The 24,762-nt window shown below is 36.3% G+C and overlaps 1 protein-coding gene across 8 annotated transcripts; it reads right to left on the minus strand.

The window, feature by feature from the left end:
• Positions 1-1,433: 1,433 nt before the first annotated feature.
• LOC128207350 (pre-mRNA-processing factor 39-like) lies at positions 1,434-20,490 on the minus strand. 8 transcript variants are annotated; one of them, XM_052910213.1, is made up of 12 exons: positions 20,374-20,490; positions 18,266-18,403; positions 15,412-15,583; positions 13,198-13,323; positions 11,847-12,034; positions 11,070-11,244; positions 10,762-10,821; positions 9,549-9,637; positions 6,627-6,721; positions 4,638-4,730; positions 3,447-3,646; positions 1,434-2,053 (listed from the first exon to the last, which is right to left on the minus strand). In XM_052910213.1, the coding sequence occupies exons 8-12, from the start codon at positions 9,603-9,605 to the stop codon at positions 1,941-1,943; spliced, it is 558 nt and encodes a 185-aa protein (XP_052766173.1). In that variant the 5' UTR covers positions 9,606-9,637; positions 10,762-10,821; positions 11,070-11,244; positions 11,847-12,034; positions 13,198-13,323; positions 15,412-15,583; positions 18,266-18,403; positions 20,374-20,490; the 3' UTR covers positions 1,434-1,940. The 8 variants fall into 8 exon arrangements, with proteins under 8 accessions (XP_052766173.1, XP_052766174.1, XP_052766181.1 ...); XM_052910214.1 differs by having other exon boundaries at positions 20,434-20,452; XM_052910221.1 differs by lacking the exon at positions 20,374-20,490 and adding an exon at positions 19,438-19,674 and having other exon boundaries at positions 3,494-3,646.
• Positions 20,491-24,762: the final 4,272 nt, after the last annotated feature.

Here is a 24,762-nt window from a genome sequence, read left to right on the forward strand (position 1 = left end):
TTTTGACTTTTAACTGGAAACCTACATGTTACTGTATTATTGATAGTATTTGGCATTTGAAAATAGAAAACATTCGCTTATAAACTTTTCCAGGAGACCCAGTGAAACATTTTTTGATCATTTTCATACAAACGAAGAAGTAGTTAAGGCAACGGAATGTGTCGTTAACGATTACGCTCATCACGGCCTGAAGCTATTATCATTTGCATGGGAAGAGTACATAATAAATTTAAAAAAGATTAACAAAAATGGTTCTGACAACCCAAACGGACATCCAACGATAATTAACTTAGGTCACGATCCATATTTACATTTTTACGAAATTGTCATGTTACGAGTTACTACAAAATGATTGATCAAATGATGCTTCTCAGCCTAGCAGTAGGCTCTTTATTGATAAACAGATCATTTTCAAATGTTTATAATCTACACATCCGCTGTTTCCATACAAACCCTTAGATGTATAGGTAGCTTTAAAGTTTCTAGTTTATACTGATTTTGAATAGCATCTTAGTACCAGTGTCATGCATTTTAAGAGATATTCCACCCAAAACGACATGGCGTTAAGCTACAAGTTTTGTTTGTTTTTATTTTCGGAAAGCATGTCTTCAATGGATGTGTATGCACATTGCATGACTTTCCTAGTGCGATTTCAAACAAAATGCTTCTTTTGTATGGCAACCCGTTTTAAACTAGACGCTAAATATCAACATGTCGAGCCCGTACAAAGATACTTACACGGAGCTGAATGCTTTTTCATGCAACTGCAACCCAGAATAACATGGAGTTAAACAATACTTCGAACCTGCGACACTTGGCTTAAACATGGTGAATCTTCATGGCAAGTTGTTTTAAATCCTATAAGGCATGGTAAAATTGCAGCCGTGATAAGGTTAAGTCCAGACACGTCCTATCAACATTACTCATTTTGACATTTAACGTCTTATTGTCATCTTAATCATAAAGGTACAGACCTCGATCTGGTGAGTCACACACCCAATTATAACGTTGAACATTCATGGCATTTTTTTAAAAATCCTGTGTGGTCTATATTGAGCCCAGACACTTTTCATTTCAACTTTTGACCTCTAGCAATGACCTTTTAGAAACGCACTTGGGTCTTGTGTGCGACACACATTCATAATAGTGACTCTTCATGATAAGTTTTTTTTTTTTTTTAGACAATCCTATAATGCATGGTGCATGGTCAAGATACAGCCAAGACAAAGATCATTTTAACCTTCGACATCTAACCTTAACTTTGACCTCTGGCGTACAGACCTCGGTATTGTGTCACCACGCCACCTCATCATGGTGAACTTTAATGTTTTTTTGAAAATCCCATAATGCATGGTCAAGATATCATTTTGCTTTTACAGCATACTTTTTGAATAATTAAGAGAAATTGTTCTGAAGTCTAACAAAAGTAAACAACATGTTTTGTCATTTATTTCTTACATTCATTCATAGTTACATTCTCGTTGTCCATTGTGTAGATAACACTTGACATTCATATTGTATAACATACAAGAAGTTATGACGTCATTGTTTACTTCAATATTGCGCTTCGCTTATTTTAGCGCGACTTCATTTAACCAATGATAAACGACGTTACAAAAATTAGCTATTCTTTTTTACCTAGTACTTGTTGTCAGTTCCACTTCTTTAAGAACAAATACTCAATTGCAGAAGATATTGCTTATTTTTCATTTCTAAATAACACCGACTTAAATCCACTTAATCCTGGTTATACATATAAATCACCACATAATTTGACTGAAACAATGATTGTGAATGTTGATAAAATACCGTAGCATAACATGTAAATATACTAACAATGAATAGTCATTTATACTTTTTAACCATTCAGTTTCCTGATTTCCAACACAACAGCTTACCAACTGTCTTCACTACTACATGTAAAATAATACATAATATTTCTAAGACTCAGTGTCAAAAGTCCACCAGCACAATAACCAGGCGACAGTGTGTTTCAGGAGATGTAGTACTGGCCGTAACCTCCCAAACCACCGTAGTTGTACATTCCCTGGTTCTGAAAACAATCATGAATAACAAATTATAGAAGAGCACTGTGTATGATCGCTTAAAACTTCCTCTTCCTTACCTGACCAACATTCAACATCACGTAGGAAGATAATTGTTGTTTTAAATGTCTAGTAACTCCTTAATGAAAAACAAAACAAAATGGATATGAACATTCAGGGTTCCCACAAAGATGGCAAAACAAAATTCCCTGACTTTTCACTGACTTTTCCCTGACTAAATTCAATTTTCCCTGACCAATTCACGTGCTCAAAACCACACATACAGGTCATATATGAGCATAAAATGTACTTAAGATGTTGGCCTCCTTCCGTCCCCATAGCCAACCTCCTTGTACTATTTTAATAAATTTTATGTTTATTCTTTCTTTTTTTTCTTTTTTGTAATCTCCCTCTTCATCCTAAGTATTATCTAAAAAATTATCACATAGATTCAGTTAGTATTGTAAAAACAATCCAGCCAATGAAATGTTTGTATCTACTGGTAATATAATACAAGACAAACAATCAAATTAAGAAAACAAATCCCCTGCCCTTAATTGTATTTTTTTTTCTCTGTATGATTTTTTTTAGATGGATTTAACACAAAACTTGTACAAATAATAATCATAGAAATTCTCCTTAAAGGTATTTTCAGTGAAAGCTATTAAATACTGATACTAATACTTAGGAATGAATTAAGAGAATCATAAACATACAAATCAAGATCTTAAGTGTTATATGCATAGAAACTGCTCACAAATTTAAAAACACCCTGTGATATAAAAATAAAGTGCATGAGCTGATACCACTAGTACTTTTACACAAGCATATACAGCAAAATAAAGCTATTAGTTAATAAGGTACAAAATGTGTGGATATATTTATAATGACAACAATAGTACAAAATGGAAGAAACTGCCTTAGCCTTTTGTCACTAAATCAGAGTACTTGCACGACAAATGCCCCTTCATCATAAAATTCCCTGACGTTTCCCTGACTTTTGCCAAAAAATCTTTTTCCCTGACCAATTTCAAAATTCCATGACTTTTCCCTGACCTTGAAAAAAAAACACCTTTATCCCTGACTTTTCCCTGACCGTGGGAACCCTGATTACATCTCAGAGGCTCATGGGTATATTTCTGAGATGTTCGGTGCGGGGTCATTCATTACCTGATATTGCGCCAAATAGCCACTGTAGTCCGTCTGTAACATTGGGGTCATTTATTACCTGATAATGCGCCCAGTAGCCCCAGTCGACGGTCTGTAACATTCGGGCTATTCATTACCTGATATTGTGCCCAGTATCTACCGTAGTCCGTCTGTATCATTGGGGTCATTTATTACCTGATAATGCGCCAGAAACCCCAGTCGACGGTCTGTGACATTGGGATCATTTATTACCTGATATTGTGCCCAGTAGCCACTGTAGTCCACTTGTGGTTGCATACCTTGGTGCATTGGAGGTATGGGCTGTTGGATTGCCCCGTTTGTCTTCATCTTTTTTCTCTGGAGGTGGAACTGATACTTGTGCTGCTATTATTGCAGTTGATGATGACACAGCAGATGTGTTGCTTGTAGTGGTGGTGGTAGACGTATCGTCACTGCCAAACAATATGATTTTTTACACATGTTTTAGAGAAAAGTTATGATTTAAATCGATTTGATTATGACTCTTATATTCATCTTAATTAAGGGTTTATCTAAATGCTCATGTTCTCAGAACTCAACAACTATTTCAGCTTCCAACACCACCAATGCTTACAACACCAAGACAAGTCTTTTGACCGTCACAGCCACTAACTTTTGACTTCCAACACTACCAATGCTTACAACACCAAGACAAGTCTTTTGACCGTAACAGCCACTAACTTTTGACTTCCAACACCACCAATGCTTACAACACCGAGACAAGTCTTTTGACCGTCACTGCCACCAACTTTTGACTTCCAACACCACCAATGCTTACAACACCAAGACAAGTCTTTTGACTGTCACTGCCACCAACTTTTGACTTCCAACACCACCAATGCTTACAACATAGAGTCAAGTCTTTTGACCGTAACAGCCACTAACTTTTGACTTCCAACACCACCAATGCTTACAACACCGAGACAAGTCTTTTGACCGTCACAGCCACTAACATTTGACTTCCAACACCACCAATGCTTACAACACCAAGACAAGTCTTTTGACCGTCACAGCCACTAACTTTTGACTTCCAACACCACCAATGCTTTCAACACCAAGACAATTCTTTTGACCGCCACTTCCAATATCTATTGATTGCCACTCTAACCATCACTTACAACACCAAGATAAGTATTTTAATTGCCACCAACGCTTACAACACCAAGACAAGACTTTTGACTGCCAATTTTACAAGCACTTACAACACCCAAGACATGACAATTGACATCCACCAACGCTTACAACACAAAGTCTTTTGATTGCTTTAACCACCAATACTAACAGCACCAAGACAATTATTTGCATTGCCATCAACACTTACAATACCAAGACTGCCATTTCCATTTTCCTAAATTTCTAATTAAAGAAAACGGACCAGCTGAAAAGGAATGGCATGACATTTACCCATTTGCGCCTGCTTCTGGAGCCTTTCTTTTCTTGTCAGCAGCCTGAAGATCCTTGATCAGCTTCTGATGGTCCTCGTAGCATTCCTTTAATCTGGCGAAAAAAGAACAGCCCAGTATTGCAGCTAATTGTCATCCTCATCTTTATCAACAGCAATTAAAAAAGAGGGTCTTTAAGGGACTGTACACCAGATTGGCACCAAAAAAAGTTTTTTTCTGTAACGAATCTCAGGACAATTATTTAATAGAATGTGTTACGCTTTGATATCATAATTGTAAAAAAAGTACCAAAATGAAAAAAAAAATTGTGTCGGAGACCGGGTTCGAACCCGTGTCGCCAAAATTGCAGTCCAGTGTCGTATCCACTGAGCTACAACGGCTTACCCGAATTGAGTGACATAATTAAGCTATAAACCTAACTCGGTAATATCATGTGATAACACCGACTAGCCAATCACGCATAAGGAATGAATTCTACTAGGAAGACATACCCAGTAATCTTTTTTAATAGAAAAATATGAAATAACTGCTAAACTTAAATAAATTGTAAACTATTTGGTACTTCAGTTAGTAAGTTTCAATGCATTGTACACATTCTTACCAAGTTTATGACAGTTTTCGACAATTTTCTTTTTTTCTTGCAAATTGATCATCTGGTGCACAGTTTCTTTAAGGCAAACAAGAGAGTAATTATGATGTCCATCAAGAAATTATGATGTCCATCAAGAAACTATGTTATATTTTTTGCTTACATTATCAAGAAACTATGTCATATTGTTTGATTACATCATCAAGGAACTATGTCATGTTGTTTGCTTACATCATTAAGAAACTATTAAGTCATATTGTTTGCTTACATCATCAAGAAACTTTAAAGTCATATTGTTTGCTAACATCATCAAGAAACTATAATGTCATATTGTTTGCTTACATCATCAAGGAACTACAATGTCATATTGTTTGCTCACATCATCAAAGAACTATAATGTCATATTGTTTGCTTACATCATCAAGAAACTATTATGTCATGTTGTTTGCTTACATCATCGAGAAACTATGACGCCATATTGCTTGCTTACATCATAAAGAAACAATGTCATATTGTTTGCTTACATCATCAAGGAACTATGTCATATTGTTTGCTTACATCATCAAGAAACAATGTCATATTGTTTGCTTACATCATCGAGGAACTATAAAGTCATATTGTTTGCTTATATCATCAAGAAACTATAATGTCATTTAAAGATGATTTTGTTGGCTTACATCATCAAGGAACTATAATGTCATAGTGTTGGCTTACATCATCAAAAAAACAATGTCATATTGTTTGCTTACATCATCATGGAACTATAATGTCATATTGTTTGCTTACATCATCAATAAACTATTATGTCATATTGTTTGCTTAGATCATCAAGAAACTATGATGTCATATTGTTTGCTTATATCATCAAGAAACTATGACATCATATTGTATGGTTACATCATCAAGAAACAATGTCATATTGTTGGCTTACATCATCAAGAAACAATGTCATATTGTTTGCTTACATCATCATGGCACTATAATGTCATATTATTTGCTTACATCATCAATAAACTATAATGTCATATTGCTTGCTTACATCATCAAGAAACAATGACGTCATATTGTTTGCTTACATCATCAAGAAACTATGACATCATATTGTTGGCTTACATCGAGCAACTATGACATCATATTACTATACTTACTTGATACTGTGACAGAAAACGAAATATTTTGCCGAAAAACATTAGTATCGCTATTGAAAAATAATTCATTTTAGCCTCAATTTATAGTCTCTTAAAAAGAGTATCTGCTGATGCTGCTTTTTGTTTGTCATTAAGTAAAGTCTGTCGCTGTTATATTCTGACATTGTGTATCATAAGATTAACCTGGTGCCTGTAAACAGTAAATGTAAGTGACTGGGCTTTTCTCTGTTGTTTCAGTTGTAGTATTACTTACTGAACTATACTTGATCCAAAATCTTCGAGAAACTCGAGTCTTCTCTGTGACATCTTTATCTTCATGTGCGTGGTCAAGTCCGCACTCTCTATGGCCTGCAAGGAATAAGAATCTTCATATAGAATATTGAATGTAAGATTAATGTACAGAGTCGAGGGGACATATCCAATAAACAACTTAGATTGAACTGAATGTTAAGATTAGAAACTAAGTGGTTTGATTGGCATGTATATTTAGCTGACCATTAGGCTGAATGAAATCACTGAGGTATGGCTCAGGATAAGGATAAATCAATAATGAAAGTCCTAAACACTTTGTTTGAGTATTAGGAATGTAAGTTCATAACAGGTTTAAGGGACTTAGATCCCTGTTGAAATTGTTTCCAAAGCCATATCAATCCATTTCAAGGTACGTTTTTCATTTGTAATGACGAAGTCAATCCTTTCATCTTGATGCTAGTCTCAAATTAAACATTTTCACTCTTGAATTCAGAATTCACCCTGAACATTGTTATTCATTACTGCAACTGATACAACAAGAGCCGTCGTTAGACAGTGCGCTCGACTACGCCGCTTTGACTTAGAAGTCAATACAATAACGATGTAATATTACCAAGTTTGGTCTCTTTATGTCAAACCTAACTAAAATTATTCGATACATAAGGTGACTTTGATGCTGCCCTCCCACCAGCCCGCCCGAACCATGATGCAAGTCATTCAAATAACTTGATTTCCCATTATGAAAATGTGGTTCAGAATATACAAATATGCCTTTCAAAAGAAATAAAAAAAAAATCAAAAATAAACAAGAGCTGTCACAGTATGTGACGAATGCCCCCGAATGTGACATTGACCTACGAACAAGGTCAGTACATGAAAAGTTGATCTTGCCTTTACGTGTCAAATACATATGGCAAGTTATTTTAAATTGCCTTTGAACATAAAAAAATACCACCCATACTTGACAACCTACACTGTTATGTCCTTATATTCAGAATTCCCTTGTGAATAAACACTTAGTGAATCTTTCACCTTAGAGGTAGGGACATGGGTCTTGCACACGACACGTCGTCTTCGTATGTGGCACACATGTAGCAAGTTATTTTAAAATCTGTCCATACAAGAGAAAGTTACAGCCAGCACACGACAACCTATACTCTATGTCCTTATATGCAGCACTCCATTGTAAATAAACACTAAGTGTGACCTTGACCTTTGAGGTAGGGACACAAGTGTTGCACGCGACACGTCGTCTTGGTATGTGGAGCGACACGTCGTCTTGGTATGTGGAACACATTTGGCAAGTTATTTTAAAATCTGTCCATACAAGGGAAAGTTACAGCCCGGACACGACAACCTATACTCTATGTCCTTATATGCAGCACTCCATTGTGAATAAACACTAAGTGTGACCTTGACCTTTGAGGTAGGGACACTGGTCTTGCACGCGACACGTCGTCTTGGTATGTGGAACACATGTGGCAAGTTATTTTAAAATCTGTCCATACAAGAGAAAGTTACAGCCCGGACACGACAACCTATATTCTATGTCCTTATATGCAGCACTCCATTGTGAACAAACACTAAGTGTGACCTTGACCTTTGAGGTAGGGACACGGGTCTTGCACGCGACACGTCGTCTTGGTATGTGGAACACATGTGGCAAGTTATTTTAAAATCTGTCCATACAAGGGAAAGTTACAGCCCGGACACGACAACCTATACTCTATGTCCTTATATGCAGCACTCCATTGTGAATAAACACTAAGTGTGACCTTGACCTTTGAGGTAGGGACACGGGTCTTGCACGCGACACGTCGTCTTGGTATGTGGAACACATGTAGCAAGTTATTTTAAAATCTGTCCATACAAGGGAAAGTTACAGCCCGGACACGACCACCTATACTCTATGTCCTTATATGCAGCACTCCATTGCGAATAAACACTAAGTGTGACCTTGACCTTTGAGGTAGGGACACAGTCTTGCACGCGACACGTCGTCTTGGTATGTGGAACACATGTGGCAAGTTATTTTAAAATCTGTCCATACAAGGGAAAGTTACAGAGCCGGACGGACGGACGGTGCGATTTTAATATGCTCACCTTCGGGGGCATAAAAATTCAAGGGCCATAATTTGTATTTAGGGTTAAAATGGAGACAGGAGTTATGTTTCTTATTGTTAGATGGTCGTAAATAATTTTGAATATTATTAAGTGCATTGAATGAACGGTATAGAAGATTATTTTTTATTAAAATCCCAACTTGCCCTTAACTTAAACTTGCCCTAAAACTTTAACCTAAGTCAATCAGGGGCCATAATTTGTATTAAGGATATGGAGTTATGTAATCTCATTGGGTAATGCTCCTAAATAGTGTGATGTATTAAGTCAATTGAATGAAGGGTATAGAAATAATTAATAAATATCCCAACCTGCCCTAAAACTTTTACCTAAGTTCCATAGTCAATCAGGGGCCATAATTTGTATAAAAGATAATATGGAGTTATCTAACCTCATTATCTGATGGCTCTGAACAACTGTGTGAAGTATTAAGTCAATTGAATGAATGGTATTGGAGTTTTAAGTGAAAATCCCAACTTGCCCTAAAACTTTAACCTGACCTAAAACTTTAACCTAAGTCAATCAGGGGCCATAACTTGTATTAAGGATAATATGGGAGTAGTATAGCCCACCTATTCTTCAAATAGTCAAGCTGAAAACTTGTATGCTGTTCTTGTTTATGATGTTGTGCTTTCATTGGAAAGGGGTCATAACTTATCAATTATTAAAGTCAGAGTTATGGGCCTTGCTATATGTATTCCCAATGTAACTCGCATCATGTTTACCACCATTCATGTGAATATCTTTAAGGTTTTTTTTACTTCATAACTGATTTATTCAACAAAACAAATGTACAACCTACCTTTGAGAAGATTTCAAGAGCGCTGTCCAAATTGATTGGATGTTTCTGGTATTCCATATCCAGCAATGACACATACAGCTTTTATTACGCTAAAAACAAAGCAAAGCTTATAAGTTGAAGCCCAGAATTATTAACATTCTGGTTTTCCCCAACTAATGCCAGTACAAACAACAGTGTAATATTTTAACAGACACACTTTTCATCAGAAACTAGAGTTATCACTAGATATGATTAATACCCCCGCTACACCACCTTCTTGTAATAAGAAGTATCACTGGGAGTGATGTATATTCATGGAATACCTGGAGCCAATGTGAACAGAAGGCATCAATTACTTTAATGGTCCTAAAGAAACAAGAAACGCCACATGTGTCAAAACATGTTTTCAATGATTGGCAGAAGAACTCCAGCCTTCACTGTGAGATTTAGTTTCACCTGGGTATTTTTTCGAGTTTTAGTCTTAGTTTTAGGGGCCCCATATGCAACCTTGTGGCAGTCCTTCATAAACTCTTTATAAATACCAAGTTGGGTCAAGATATGTCAACTCTTAGTAACAGTGATTTTGACCTTGATCACAGGGGATCAAATGAAAAGTCTACATAAACCCCGCCTAACTACCAAGTTTAGTCAACAAATGTCAACCCTGACTAAAGTTATACAACTCGAACCATTTATCTATTTTTAGTAACAGTGACCATGACCCTAGGAGCCCCCCATCGTAATCCCTAGAATGGTCCCCATAAACTCGTCCTATATATGAAGTTTGGTCAAGATATGTCAACTAAATTAGGTCAGTTTCAACCATTTTTTATTCCATGTTACAGTGACCTTGACCTTGACTGCAGGGGCCTCAAATGCAAACCCATGAAAGGTCTCTAAACACTCAAGATATGTCAACCCTTACAAATGTTATTCAGTTTCAACTGATTTTCTATATTCAGTAACACTGACCTTGACTTTGACCTAAGGGGCCCAAAACGCAATCCCATGAAAGATCTCCAAAAACTCTTCCTAAATACCAAGTTTAGTCAAGATATGCCAATCCTTTTAAGTTATTCAATTTCAGCTGTTTTATTTCTTTTTAGTAACAGGGACCTTGACTCTTTGGCCCCAAATGTTTAAAATTTCAAAAAAATCACTTAATTGAAAAAAATCACTTAGAGCTTTATGAATATGGCCTTGTTTAAAATAACCAATCTTCTAATTAACTTACAGGATCTTTTTCCAGTGCGTCCATCAGAATTTTTCTGGCTCGGATTTCATCACCTAGTACCTATAGATCATAAATCAATAAGAACTTTCATGTGTCTTCAAGTTTAGAAAACAAAGAAATTAGGATCAATGTACGACATTTCAATACTTTCAGAGAGCATTCTTACATCTACTTCTTATTCATGTTGCTGGACATGTTTATAATCCACCTTTTCTCAGTGACATATTAAGTCCAAACACATTTTTTTACTGAAGTAAAGCTAAAATTACTGTGGAGATATTATGCAGACCAATAGCACACAACAGTACCTTAAACATATATCATGCATATTTGATGACGTAGAAAGCTCGGACATTCAAATCGGAGGCCTTTTCGATATATTCAGGACTGGAAGAGCATCTCTGTTTTTTTTCCGATTTCCGATTCTTCTCTCCAGGCTGATACGCCGCATTGCAACCATTACCCTCCCAGGTAAGATCTCTTCTAAATTTGACAATATTTTCCAAGCATCATTATGTCGATCTTAAAAGCAATTTATATTATTTTTAATTCCAACTAATTTTAGGCGAGTTCGAACAATTTTCGAATGCTCATAAAGATTGATTTATCTACAATTTGAATTATTGTCCGTTACATTTAAGTCCCTGCTCGGTGACTTCTTTTGTTTCACAGCCAACAGTTTGTGGACAAATACCACAGACAACCAGAACAAGGCTGTTACAATTCTTCCTTATTTAAGCTTCATGTGAGCAGGGTTCTTTCCCCCTCAATTTTAGGAATGAGGCCCAGGTCTTTCAGATTGTGAAAAATGGGCTATTTTAACTAACTAAATTGGGAATGCTATATTGCGTAGCAAGGAATAAGAATACTTTCACCACGACCTTGACCTTTTACCTCCCAATCCAAAAATGAAAAAGGGTCATCTACTGGTCATGACCATCCTGCATACAAAATATGAAGTTCCTGGGTCTTAGCATATTAAGTAATTTAGTGGAAACAAAAGTGAGACTGACTGACAGTCAGGGCAAAAACAATATGTCTCCCCTATTCATTGGGGGGACACATAAAAATCTCCAAACTCTAACCCGGTATTTCTTCAAACGCAGTCCAGGGCAGATGGACGTAGGGTTTCTTGGGTAGATGGACGGTACACGCTCGCTTCTACATGCTCCGTACAACCTGAAGACATTGTTCATCTAGTTGTACAGTATTCTCTGTCTCCTCTGCAGCTTTCTTTAAGTTCATGAAGCGGTTCATCCAGGTAGAATGCATGCTGGAAAAAGAGGAAAATATCATACAATCAAGAATTTTACGATTTTATTTGGAAATTTCCGACGGCAAAATCAATTTACCTATGACTGTTTTAATTGATAAAAAATACTTTTACGTTGAGAAAGATATTAATGCTTAAGAGAAGTATTAATTGTGAAAAAAACATCGTATGATATGATACAATTGGACTGAAACATACATATATATATATATATAGTACCCACGGGTCCGACTATGGACACTTTCCCAGAGCAAAATATATGATATATTTCCCAATCTTCAGGATAAAAATCTAAATAAAAACGAAGTACTTTTACCTGTACTGGTTAATGAAGATACATCCTAATTATTTTTGTGATGACAAGTTTTGGGAATAATTCAATTCAGAAATTGTTGATTTTCATCACATTCAGAGATCAGTATGAAATATTATCTGTTATGATTTATTGTAAATATTTACACAACAAGGATTGATATTCCAGCCTTTCCTGGTCTTTTGAAAAGGAAAAGAAACTAATATGTAATAATTTCCTCATTGGCAGGAGACTAAAAGCTTGTTTTTTTAACTGTAAAATTTCCCAATTTCGGCATATTTCGCAATGCAAATTTTCACAGTGTTCAAAAAATCTGCAGCTGTCTTAAATATAATTTATAAAAAAATATGTCTCAAATTATATAATAATCATTTTTGGAATAGGGTCAGAGTTTCCTGATTTGGAAATATGTGTCATTTTACTGTAGTTGGAAATTCCAAGTTGGCCCAGAAATGAACGAAATTGCTTTACTACATTTGTAAATAGACAAAAAGGGTAAAAGAATGTGATAAATTATGTTTTTTTAAGAATACATCAACTCTTCCATACAAAATGGTTTAAAGATCCGTCTCTTAAGGTTGTTGTTTTTTTCAAAACAACATTAGAAAGTTGTATGTCACATTTTTAAAAAAGTATGTTTTGGCATTGAGAACACGGCCGAGTTTTGCTCCAAAGTGGTTAGTAAAAATGTGGCTTGGAACCAGTTGCCAGCACTCTAAAAGTAGGCAATATTCAGCTTGCTTCAAATATGTATACTTCACAATCCCTTCTAGACATAACAATGTGTCTTCAGAGACAAGATTTTCTCTCAATCAATTGTTTACGAACATCACCGCATGTGAGAACTTACCCCTCGTCAAAGGTCCATTGTTTGATAACCTCCTCCTCATTCTGTTTGAACACCATCTCTCATCCCTTTAGGATCTTGTCAAGCATTGTGAACATTGTTGATCTCCTCTACATCACCAGGCAGGCTCTGGGGAACAAATCAGGAAATTGTAGATTTTTGAGGGACTAAAGAGACAATTTATTTTAACTGTTATCTTCCTTTTGAAACCAAAAACACTAATAGAAAGTTGTCAAATGGTCCAGGTGTCAACCTCTTACTTACAAGGTTGTAGGTTCAAGCCCAAACTGGGATAGTTTGTTTTGCCTCTATGCACATCAGAACAGGCGTCCGTGCAGGAAATGGATTTGAGAGTCATTAATTGATGTGTTAGCTGTTTAAACAATCATGATGCTATAATAAACTAAAAATTGTTCTTTTTTGAAAAGCGCTTGTCTCCCACTTTTTTGTTCGTAGGTGAAAAATAATCAAGGATGGACATGAAAAGTGTACTTTCAAACTGAAGACGAACAAACATATTGGTAATTGTCTGGTCATGACCAACCTGCATGCCAAGTATGAAGTTCCTGGGTAAAGTCAGAAATGCCTTGGTCCAAGCGTTCTTTAGTTAGACTGATGACCAACAAATTGTTTTTCACCTCAAGGTAACTGTGACCTTGACCTACTGACCTCTAAAATCAATAGGGGGCATCTACCTATCAAGTCCAACTAGCCAACTAAGTACGAAGTTCTTGGGCCCAAGCGTTCTGAAGTTATTTAGCGAAAACCGTGATTTTACCTCAAGGTCACCATGATCTTTGGCCTACTGGCTTGAAAATCAACAGGGGGAATCTACAAGTCATGACCAACTGGCATACCAAGTCAAAACACCCTTGGTGCAAGTGTTCTTTATTTATTGAGCGGAAACCTTTTTTTTCACCTGAAGGTCACCAAGGCCTCCACCTTTGACCTACTGATCTCAAAATTAATAGAGGTAATCTACTAATCATGAACATTTGGCATACTTGTAATAAAGTTCCTGGACCCAAAGGATCTTCAGTTATTGAGCAAAAAGCATTTCTTCACTTCAAGGTCACAGTGACAGGTGTCACCTACTAATCATGACCTGCCTACCATGTATGAAGTTCCTGGGTCTTAGCGTTCTCAAGTTATTGAGCAGAAAAGAACTGTGATGTATGGACGGACGGACCAATGGTATGACGGACAGGAGCAAAAACAATATCTCTCCCCATTCATTGTAGAAGACATAATGAGAATAAGCAAAACCTGAATGCCTTTTACTTATTTACTTTTGAAAGGCAAATAAGAAATTTGGTAAGAACACAATTATTGTAAAACTTTTTCTTAATCCAAACTCTATTAGATGCACAAAACTATATCAATATTGCTATCAGCATCAATATCAATGGTCTAGATGAACTATGAAAAAAGGTATTATAATTCAGACACAATCAATAGACCATGCCGCTATCAGCATCAATACCCATGGCTTTGATGAACTATGAACAAAGGTACTATAATTCGGGCACAATCAATAGATCATGCCGCTATCGGCATCAATACCCATGGTCTAGATGAACTATGAACAAAGGTACTATAATTCAGGCACAATCAATAGATCATGTCGCTATCGGCATCAATTCCCATGTTCTAAATGGACAATGTACAAAACATTCTGTGGCCATGCCTAATAGCCTTTTATTGCAAACCAGACGGCATTTCCGGTGAATTTACCCATGTCAGATTAGTAACTCTAAACTATGCACCACTTGTCAGTTTTATTATGTGTTTTAATAAAGCGTAATTTAAGATATAATTATGGAGTAAAAATGAAACTATATAATCTTCGCTAATGTAATTTTTATAGGAACTATTTGATGTCAACATTGATCTAAAACTTATTATTCATTACATGCACTTGGTTTCAATAGTGAAATATACAAACATCTGTTTTCTACGCCAATTTTTCCACAGATACAATTAAGGTATACAAGGAAAAATATAAAGCATGTGGCCGGTCCTGATCGAAAAATCGAACCCTCCTGCATGCTGCGTAGCCCCTTGTCTGATTTTAATATCTGGATCAACACATATAGATATTAGTATTCACGACTGTTTGTAATAAAGACTGGATAAGCCCTATAATAATATGCACTTTAAAAAGATAACCATTTCTATTAGTAAACACAAGTGTTTAACAGCAAGATTCTTTCTTACCCTTCTCTCTGTGTCATCCCCGAGTACTATTCTCAACAGAACTTGCGCTCTGGGAGTGGCATTGTCAGACAGGATTATAGAGCTTGGGTCAGTTTCACTAACTACCACCAGACGTTGACTCATCTAGGTCTAGAATTTGTTAAAGTGGTGGCTCAGTACATGCTTCTTGACACTGAAAAGAGTCCATGGTGTCATGTGTTTTCGAAAACTGCATTTAAATACACAAACAAATTCAAAACAATGACATCATATATTCAAACTATCTAAACAACCGAAATGGATAGTTTTTAAAGTGATATGTTGTGTAAAATCAGGTTCAAAATTTAGTATTCAGGATAAAGGCCTACAACTATATATATTTTCTAATATATTTAGATAGAAAATACCTATTCAGTTCCGATCTACTGTTAATTGATTGAATTTGCCTCAAGATTAAAATGTGTATACCTATACATAGACAAAGTTCTCAATGTAAGAATATATTAAAACAAGAGCTGTCACAGTATGTGACGAATGCCCCCGAATGTGACATTGACCTACGAACAAGGTCAGTACATGAACAGTTGATCTTGCCTTTACATGTCAAATACATATGGCAAGTTATTTTAAATTGCCTCTGAACATAAAAAAATACCACCCATACTTGACAACCTACACTGTTATGTCCTTATATTCAGAATTCCCTTGTGAATAAACACTATGTGTATCTTTCACCTTAGAGGTAGGGACATGGGTCTTGCACAAGACACATCGTCTTTGTATGTGGAACACATGTAGCAAGTGATTTTAAAATCTGTCCATACAAGGGAAAGTAACAGCCCTGACACGACAACCTAAACTCTATGTCCTTATATGCAGCACTCCATTGTGAATGAACACTAAGTGTGACCTTGACCTTTGAGGTAGGGACACGGGTCTTGCACGCGACACGTCGTCATGGTATGTGGAAAACATGTGGCAAGTTATTTTAAAATCTGTCCATACAAGGGAAAGTTACAGCCTGAACACGACAACCTATACTCTATGTCCTTATATGCAGCACTCCATTGTAATAAACACTATGTGTGACCTTGACCTTTGAGGTAGGGACACGGGTCTTGCACGCGACACGTTGTCTTGGTATGTGGAACACATGTGGCAAGTTAATTTAAAATCTGTCCATACAAGGGAAAGTTACAGCCCGGACACAACAACCTATACTCTATGTCCTTATATGCAGCACTCCATTGTGAATAAACACTAAGTGTGACCTTGACCTTTGAGGTAGGGACACGGGTCTTGCACGCGACACGTTGTCTTGGTATGTGGAAAACATGTGGCAAGTTATTTTAAAATCTGTCCATACAAGGGAAAGTTACAGCCCTGACACGACAACCTAAACTCTATGTCCTTATATGCAGCACTCCATTGTAATAAACACTATGTGTGACCTTGACCTTTGAGGTAGGGACACGGGTCTTGCACGCGACACGTTGTCTTGGTATGTGGAACACATGTGGCAAGTTATTTTAAAATCTGTCCATACAAGAGAAAGTTACAGCCCGGACACGACAACCTATACTCTATGTCCTTATATGCAGCACTCCATTGTGAATAAACACTAAGTGTGACCTTGACCTTTGAGGTAGGGACACGGGTCTTGCACGCGACACGTTGTCTTGGTATGTTGAACACATGTGGCAAGTTATTTTAAAATCTGTCCATACAAGGGAAAGTTACAGCCCGGACACAACAACCTATACTCTATGTCCTTATATGCAGCACTCCATTGTGAATAAACACTAAGTGTGACCTTGACCTTTGAGGTAGGGACACGGGTCTTGCACGCGACACGTTGTCTTGGTATGTGGAACACATGTGGCAAGTTATTTTAAAATCTGTCCATACAAGAGAAAGTTACAGCCCGGACACGACAACCTATACTCTATATCCTTATATGCAGCACTCCATTGTGAATAAACACTAAGTGTGACCTTGACCTTTGAGGTAGGGACACAGGTCTTGCAAGCGACATGTTGTCTTGGTATGTGGAACACATGTGGCAAGTTATTTTAAAATCTGTCCATACAAGAGAAAGTTACAGCCCGGACACGACAACCTATACTCTATGTCCTTATATGCAGCACTCCATTGTGAATAAACACTAAGTGTGACCTTGACCTTTGAGGTAGGGACACGGGTCTTGCACGCGACACGTCCTCTTGGTATGTGGAACACATGTGGCAAGTTATTTTAAAATCTGTCCATACAAGGGAAAGTTACAGCCCGGACACGACAACCTTTACTCTATGTCCTTATATGCAGCACTCCATTGTAAATAAACACTAAGTGTGACCTTGACCTTTGAGGTAGGGACACGGGTCTTGCACGCGACACGTCGTCTTGGTATGTGGAACACATGTGGCAAGTTATTTTAAAATCTGTACATACAAGGGAAAGTTACAGCCCGGACACGACAACCTATACTCTATGTCCTTATATGCAGCACTCCATTGTGAATAAACACTAAGTGTGACCTTGACCTTTGTGGTAGGGACACGAGTCTTGCACGCCACACGTCGTCTTGGTATGTGGAACACATGTGGCAAGTTATTTTAAAATCTGTCCATACAAGGGAAAGTTATAGAGCCGGACGGATGGACGGACGGACGGACGGTGCGATTTTAATATGCCCACCTTCGGGGGCATAAAAAGGAGAAACGTCCGTCTCTGCTTGTCAGGGAAAGACCATTTTTACTAGAATATGGTGTAAAACATTAAGCTAAGTTTTAAGTTGCATAATGAAGTAATGTTTAAATACTGAACCATATTGATTTTTGTTCAAATGTGCCCTGTGTCATAATGGTCACCGTACAACTGTGTGGCAATTCTGAAGAGCCAGTCATAAAGGTCTGTTATTCTCTCAGTCTGTAAGTCAGTCATCTTCTCCAAGGTAATGTAGTTATCCCAGAGCTGCGGAGCAGAAATCGGTCAACCCTGCCATAATTGCCCTCTGAAATAGTACAACCATACCATTAAACATTTGTATATGCAGGGCCTTCCCAATTTAGGCACTTTAGCACCGGGGCGTCACATTTTCAAAATCTGTATCGCCAGAGCGCTTAAAATTCGTACTGCATTATGATCAGGAGGACAGGGCGCTTGTATTTTTGTTTAAGGTAGCGAGAAATAGGTCCACTTTGATCTGGATCTCGGGCCGATTGCATTTTCTTGATCAATTACCGCTTGCTAAACATGGGTTGATAACGTCATTGTCAATGACAGGGTGCTGTTTTAACAGCTTATTGATATCAGAGTCATGACTCTCTTTATGAAATATTCCAATCATTAATTGGATTAAGTCAGTGTTTTTGATGCAGGGTTATTATTTTGGATGATCAGTTGTTTTAGATAACTATTTTCAGCAATTCCACTTTGCAAAATTTGTAATTGAATTAGGGTTAATTTCTTTTTTAATTTTTACTTTGGTGATATGGGTATCTGAAATGAATATCGGAATTCCGGACAGTTGGGGTAGAAAAAAAATTGGCTTATTTCAGACCTGTCGGCAATTTTGGAAAACTAAAAATGGATCAGATCAACATGTACATTTCGACACGGACCTATAAACCATGGACTGGCAACTGCCCCATAGCGGTGAAACGATAAGAAATAATAATTTACCCACAATCCTTAGCGCGCGCTCGGCAAGTATAGGAAAATTCCGCCGAATCTCCGATAGGTGATTAACAGCGATCTTCAGTTAGTTCCGCCGACTCAGCTTATAATGCCTTGTTCTTTATAGATTTAATTATAATTAATAACTGTGATTTTAATCAGATTCAAATGGACTATTTTCAACTGAAATGAAAGTACCGCGCATTATTCGGCCGATGTTGGACGTCTCGAAAATGACCACACGGTAAGATCTCGGAATGAAATCCCGCTGCACGCGTGAGTTTGAGATTATCGCATTCACACAGATGAGAGTTGCCAACCCATGGTTTATAGTAGCTAAAGAACTTCAGCGAACACGTTATATATTACCTTTTTGGATGTGTTCGCTGAAGAGAACGCCGTATCCATACCCTACCAGAATTCGTGACATTTTTATGTCACGCTGTTATTTCACTTGTATGCATTGTACAGACAAAATAGCTGTATCCTTAGGTTAATGAAGTAAAATGTAGTTCACAAACTCATTTTCAAAACCAAAAAACGCTTAAAAGATAGTTGATTTAGCATTTTAATAAATCCTATTACAAGCATTCCTTATCTAGGTCATAGTTGTGTTCAAATTTAATCACGTGACACCAAGATTTTCAGAAAATACCCATGTGACCTACGTTTGACCTCACAAATGTAGTGTTTATTTTGCTGTTATTTTCTCTATTTCGAATAATTAGTAAATAACTAATAACAAGTTTGGAATAAATAAATTGTTTATACTTATCAAAAGGTATTTTCAGCCTTACTGCAATTGGATTCAACTAAATGAACAATGTGAATCCGATGCTATAAATAGAATCCATCGACGTCATCATGGTCATGTGATTGCATTGCATCATCACACTCAATTGATTCTGGTTGACTTTACTATGGGGGTTACGCCATAACTTTAATGTGTTGTAAACATCAAAAAAAAAAATATCAACATTAAAGTTATGGAAGCCAGAACTAGGTTTATAGGTCCATGAACAAACATTAGAAGAGAACATTCCAAATCAAAGCAATCAAACTCAATGTTGTATACATGCAGTTTTATTTTTCAAAACACCAATTCATATTTAAATACAGTTACTAAATACAAGTTTCTATTTTGAAACCTGGCTTTTTAAGTTTTACAAAATCTTCAAAAGTCGCGGAAATATGTGACACAAACTTATAAATTCAACCAAATATTAACATTCCCATCCAAGCACATTGCAAATACTAGATAAATACTAAAAACAACAAATGCAAACCAATTCTGACAACACTCACTGGCTAAACTGCTAAAAAGACTTAAAAAAAATCTAAAGTGGTGGGCACTCGTGTATTTACGGGGATTTTCGGTATTTACGGGGATTTTCGGATTTTCGGTAATTCCACCGACCGGGCACTCGTCATGTTACTGAAAAGAAGAGGCAGTCAACAGTTTTGAATATAATAGTGTGTCAAAAGTTGCTTCCCTTCTTATAAAATATCAAAAGGGAAATGTACTAAAATAAAATTGAACAAAAACATTGTCGGACAACAAATGTCCGTATAAGTACAGTTCCAGTAAAAATTAGGTTGGCATAATTCATGTAGCTAGCCTACGGCCAAAAGGATGGACTTTCATTCTTTCATGCCTTATATTCCACCCGTCTGTTAGCTTTATATGCACCCCAAAACAGTTTTTCCCACCTATTTGGGGAGTGGACCGACGGCCTTTCTTTCTTTTTTTAAAAAAAGCGTCATTTTATCAAAATTGGAAATATCAATATTCGCCTGGAAAAGAACAATAATGCTTCAAAAACTAGACAGAAAATATAAAAGAATGTTTCTATAACAATAACCCAATTCCTCCAAACCAAAACTGTTTTGGAATGAGAATGGGGCTGAATTTGGGTCCAAGTTGGTCAGAATAAAAGACTGTAATACTAAGGTACTTTGCTGTTCTTTAATGGTGTCATGTCAGCCGTATAGGGCACATTCTAGAGCATTGCTGTTGAGTTGGCTATTAAAGCAATGCGGCTGTGGTGTCGAATGCTGGTGGAACGATACGGGGTTCAAATTTGGTCATACATGTACAATTTTTATTTTACTTTAACAGTTGAAAACCTTATATCGTTATATATATATATTGGAAGTACATGTAAAGACTTTTAAAAGGCCCAAGTATACCCAAGTACGTAAACCTTATATGTGTTCTTAAACAGGAAAAATACATTTACAAGAACTTAAATCTAGTCTATATACAAGTAGTAAAAATATAGAGATATTTTGATATTGTTGATCATAAAATTACAAATCCGCGTTCCTCCTTTAAAGACGCATATCTATAACTAAAATACGTTGGTACGCTTATTTAGACTAAGTGTCTATACAGCGACATATTATTCAGTGGGGTAGTAAAAGGTTAACATAAGAGTTGCTAAAATAATTTCAAATCTATTTATACCTTTTTTATTGACATTTATTTTATTTTATTTAAATCGTTGCATTTTCATAAGGTCTTATTAGTGAACACTACGAACAAAGTGATTGATTAGCAACTTAATTTAGTTACTCGTGCGGATTAGACATATATTCAGGTTGTTTATATTTAAGAACTAAGATGTTCTGGCTTCTTGCTCCAATGACGGCTGGTAGTGGCTCAAGTACCGGTTTCTAGCTCTCAGGAAGGCTGCTAGGGGATAAAACACCGGCTTCTAGTCTAGTGTCAAGGACGCATGTAAGAGGCCCAAACACTGGCTTCACGTGCCATGGACGGTTGTTAGGGGCTAAAATACCGGCTTTTAGCCCTCAGGGGGGCTGCTTTGGGCAACACTAGCGGCTTCTAGCTTCAAGGACGTCTATTAGGGTAAAACACCGGCTTTTAGTGCCAAGGACGCTTGTAAGGGGTTCAAGCATTGGCTTCTGGTACCATGGACAGCTGTTAGGGGCTACAAGGCCATGTTAAATTTCACTGACCGTTCCAAGGCGGTATGCCTATAGTTTATTGGCAAAGCAGACTGTACTTACTGTGTTTAAACAAATAATAAGCACATTTCGTAAAAATATTGTATCGTGTTGTAATTCTTACCGGATATCACCTAAGTATGTATTCTACTTAGAAATAGATTAAAAAAGTTCGGATGTAACTGTTTTGTAAATAATGTTGGGAAATGGCATTGCTTTGTATATATATATATATGGTATTATGCTTATCACAAGAGCAGATGAAAAAGGAAGGTCGTTTTTGCTTTTTTTACTGGCAAAAGCATGTGATGAAAAGCATCTGTCGTCATCATATAACAGACAATCGCCAAAGGCTCGCGTATTTACATTTTCCCTGAACTCGTTCAACAAAACTATATAATATATGAAGACTCGTCACAGAAACTATATTTATTAGTATTCATTTGTTATTTGTGAAATTGAAGACATTATACGTAATGATAGGTGTAAGGTGAACTTACATTATTCTTGATACCATGTATCGGTTGCCATTAAAAACTCGCCATAATCATTTTGAAAAAATGCAGAACTATGATTTTCAACACGAACGGATTGAATAATTTATGCATACATTATTAAATGATACAGATGTATGCTTATATAGAATTAAGTGACAATGTCCTTTAAATGTTATAACCAGAACATATCATTTCTAAAAGATATATCTTAATCGCTTAATATATCAACTAGGATGGTTCTAATAAGTATGATACCGCGGTCATTGTTAAAAAGTCTTAAACATTTTTGTCGTCAACATTATTTGTACGCTAAGTCTTGATATATATACCATGATTTACCGGTACCAAGCATTCAATAGGCACATTATGTTAACAGGCAGATTGCCTCTTCTTATTTTCATTATATGAACAGAAATTCATTTTAATGAAATTACATTCACTAAAATTCTATACAATATTGTTTTTATTGGTTCTATATATCTTGAAATCTCTTACCAAAGAAGTGTTCCCTCGAAACATTTTACCTGAGACATAACGCATGACAACATGTCTTACGGTTATGTGTACACGTGTACTTTTGTGGAGAAACTTTGCCCTGAGATAATTCTTTGAATAATTCAGTTAATGTATATGCAACCAATTTAAAACAAAACAAAACAATAATGCATAAACTATTGAGTTTGGAGGAGTCTTTGAAAAAATGCATTATACTCTCTTTGTAAGCATTTATTCCCAAAATGTAAGTACTGAAAAATGATAAGTAAACAAAGCATCTGTGTTATAAATATTGCCAGCGTCATGTTTTATATCGCCAGTATTGTTGAGCTTGTTCTGCTTCTTCTGTAACAATTCTTCCGTATAACGAAAATAATAATACTGTGTATGGTTATTAAGTTATATTTGCGTTCCCTTATCGTTTAACATACATACTATATCGAAGACGTAGTATATTTCATTATGCCCAATTTATGTGATGTTTAGGTTCAACCTTTTGCCTAAAATGCACGACAAGGTAAAGTGAATTGTCTCAGTTATAGTGCCTCAATACCATCCCGTTATTGCAAAGTTAATCGATATGTATGTAAAACATCACCATTTTGTTAACAACATTTGGACCCCGAGATGTCTAATAAATCCTTACAAATTTGCACATTCGCAATTGTATACAGTTCTATTTATCCAAGGACTCTATATATGTGGACGTGAGAGTTCAATTTTGTAATGTCATTTGAGTAATGTGTCAATAATTTTAGCGTAACGTAGCAAGTACAATATCCATTTGATAGTTTAATGGAAACTACAGGGACAAACCCAGAAGCCAAATTTTTACGCAGGCCTAATATTCTTAACGAGAGACATACAACGTACACATGCATCAAAAGCCATATTTTCGAGATCATGTACATCCTAATCGAAGAAGCAGAGACAATTCCAGCAGCCTCAAACTGAACCATAAACCTGTTTAAGGTCACGAGGATGATTTGACCCCACACATTTCCTAATATGTACTTATAAATAATAAAGACAGAACAAACACTAGAATGCATTGAGTACCAAAGGAAACATAACTTACCCCAATTGTTCTCAATATTAAAATTGTAACTGGTATAATAGTTCATGTAGCCAAATCGGTTGCTTTAACTTGGTTTTATAGATAATAACATAGTAAATCATGATCATCTTTAAAATAGTTTCCTTTGAAAGTATAAAATTATTTGGCGAAATTTCTTTCTCCCGTTCTCTCTGTTATTACTAGGGATGTAAACGAATATTCGAATATTCGATTGAACGTTTTGTATTCGAATGTCAAAATCGGAATTCGAATATTCGATGTTTTTTTAAAACCTTTTGCCTACAACTGTGTTATTGAATATGTTCACTTGTCTTGTTTTTACAACGATTGATCCCTATTTTCAGAGGCGTGAACGTGATGACACAATACACGTCATGTTTATTGGGGTCATTTCGTCGGGACTATAAACCGTCGGGATCGTAATATAAGAAAATTGGCTATTAGACAAGTGACATCAAACAAGTTTCAATTATTTTCGGTAAATTTTAATGACCATGCCACTAAAGGATAAACTTAATCAGCCACCAAAGTGGTGTCGTTGTTGCCAATTACGGTGTGAAATATTGCTCAAAACGCCCTAATAATGTGCACTTAACTATTTTTCATGTTTAAATTAAACGTCCGTGCTTTGAAATGTAACTGGTTTGGAAAGCGTTT

This window comes from Mya arenaria, chromosome 11, assembly GCF_026914265.1.
Source record: "Mya arenaria isolate MELC-2E11 chromosome 11, ASM2691426v1".
NCBI classification, from domain to species: Eukaryota; Metazoa; Mollusca; class Bivalvia; order Myida; family Myidae; genus Mya; species Mya arenaria.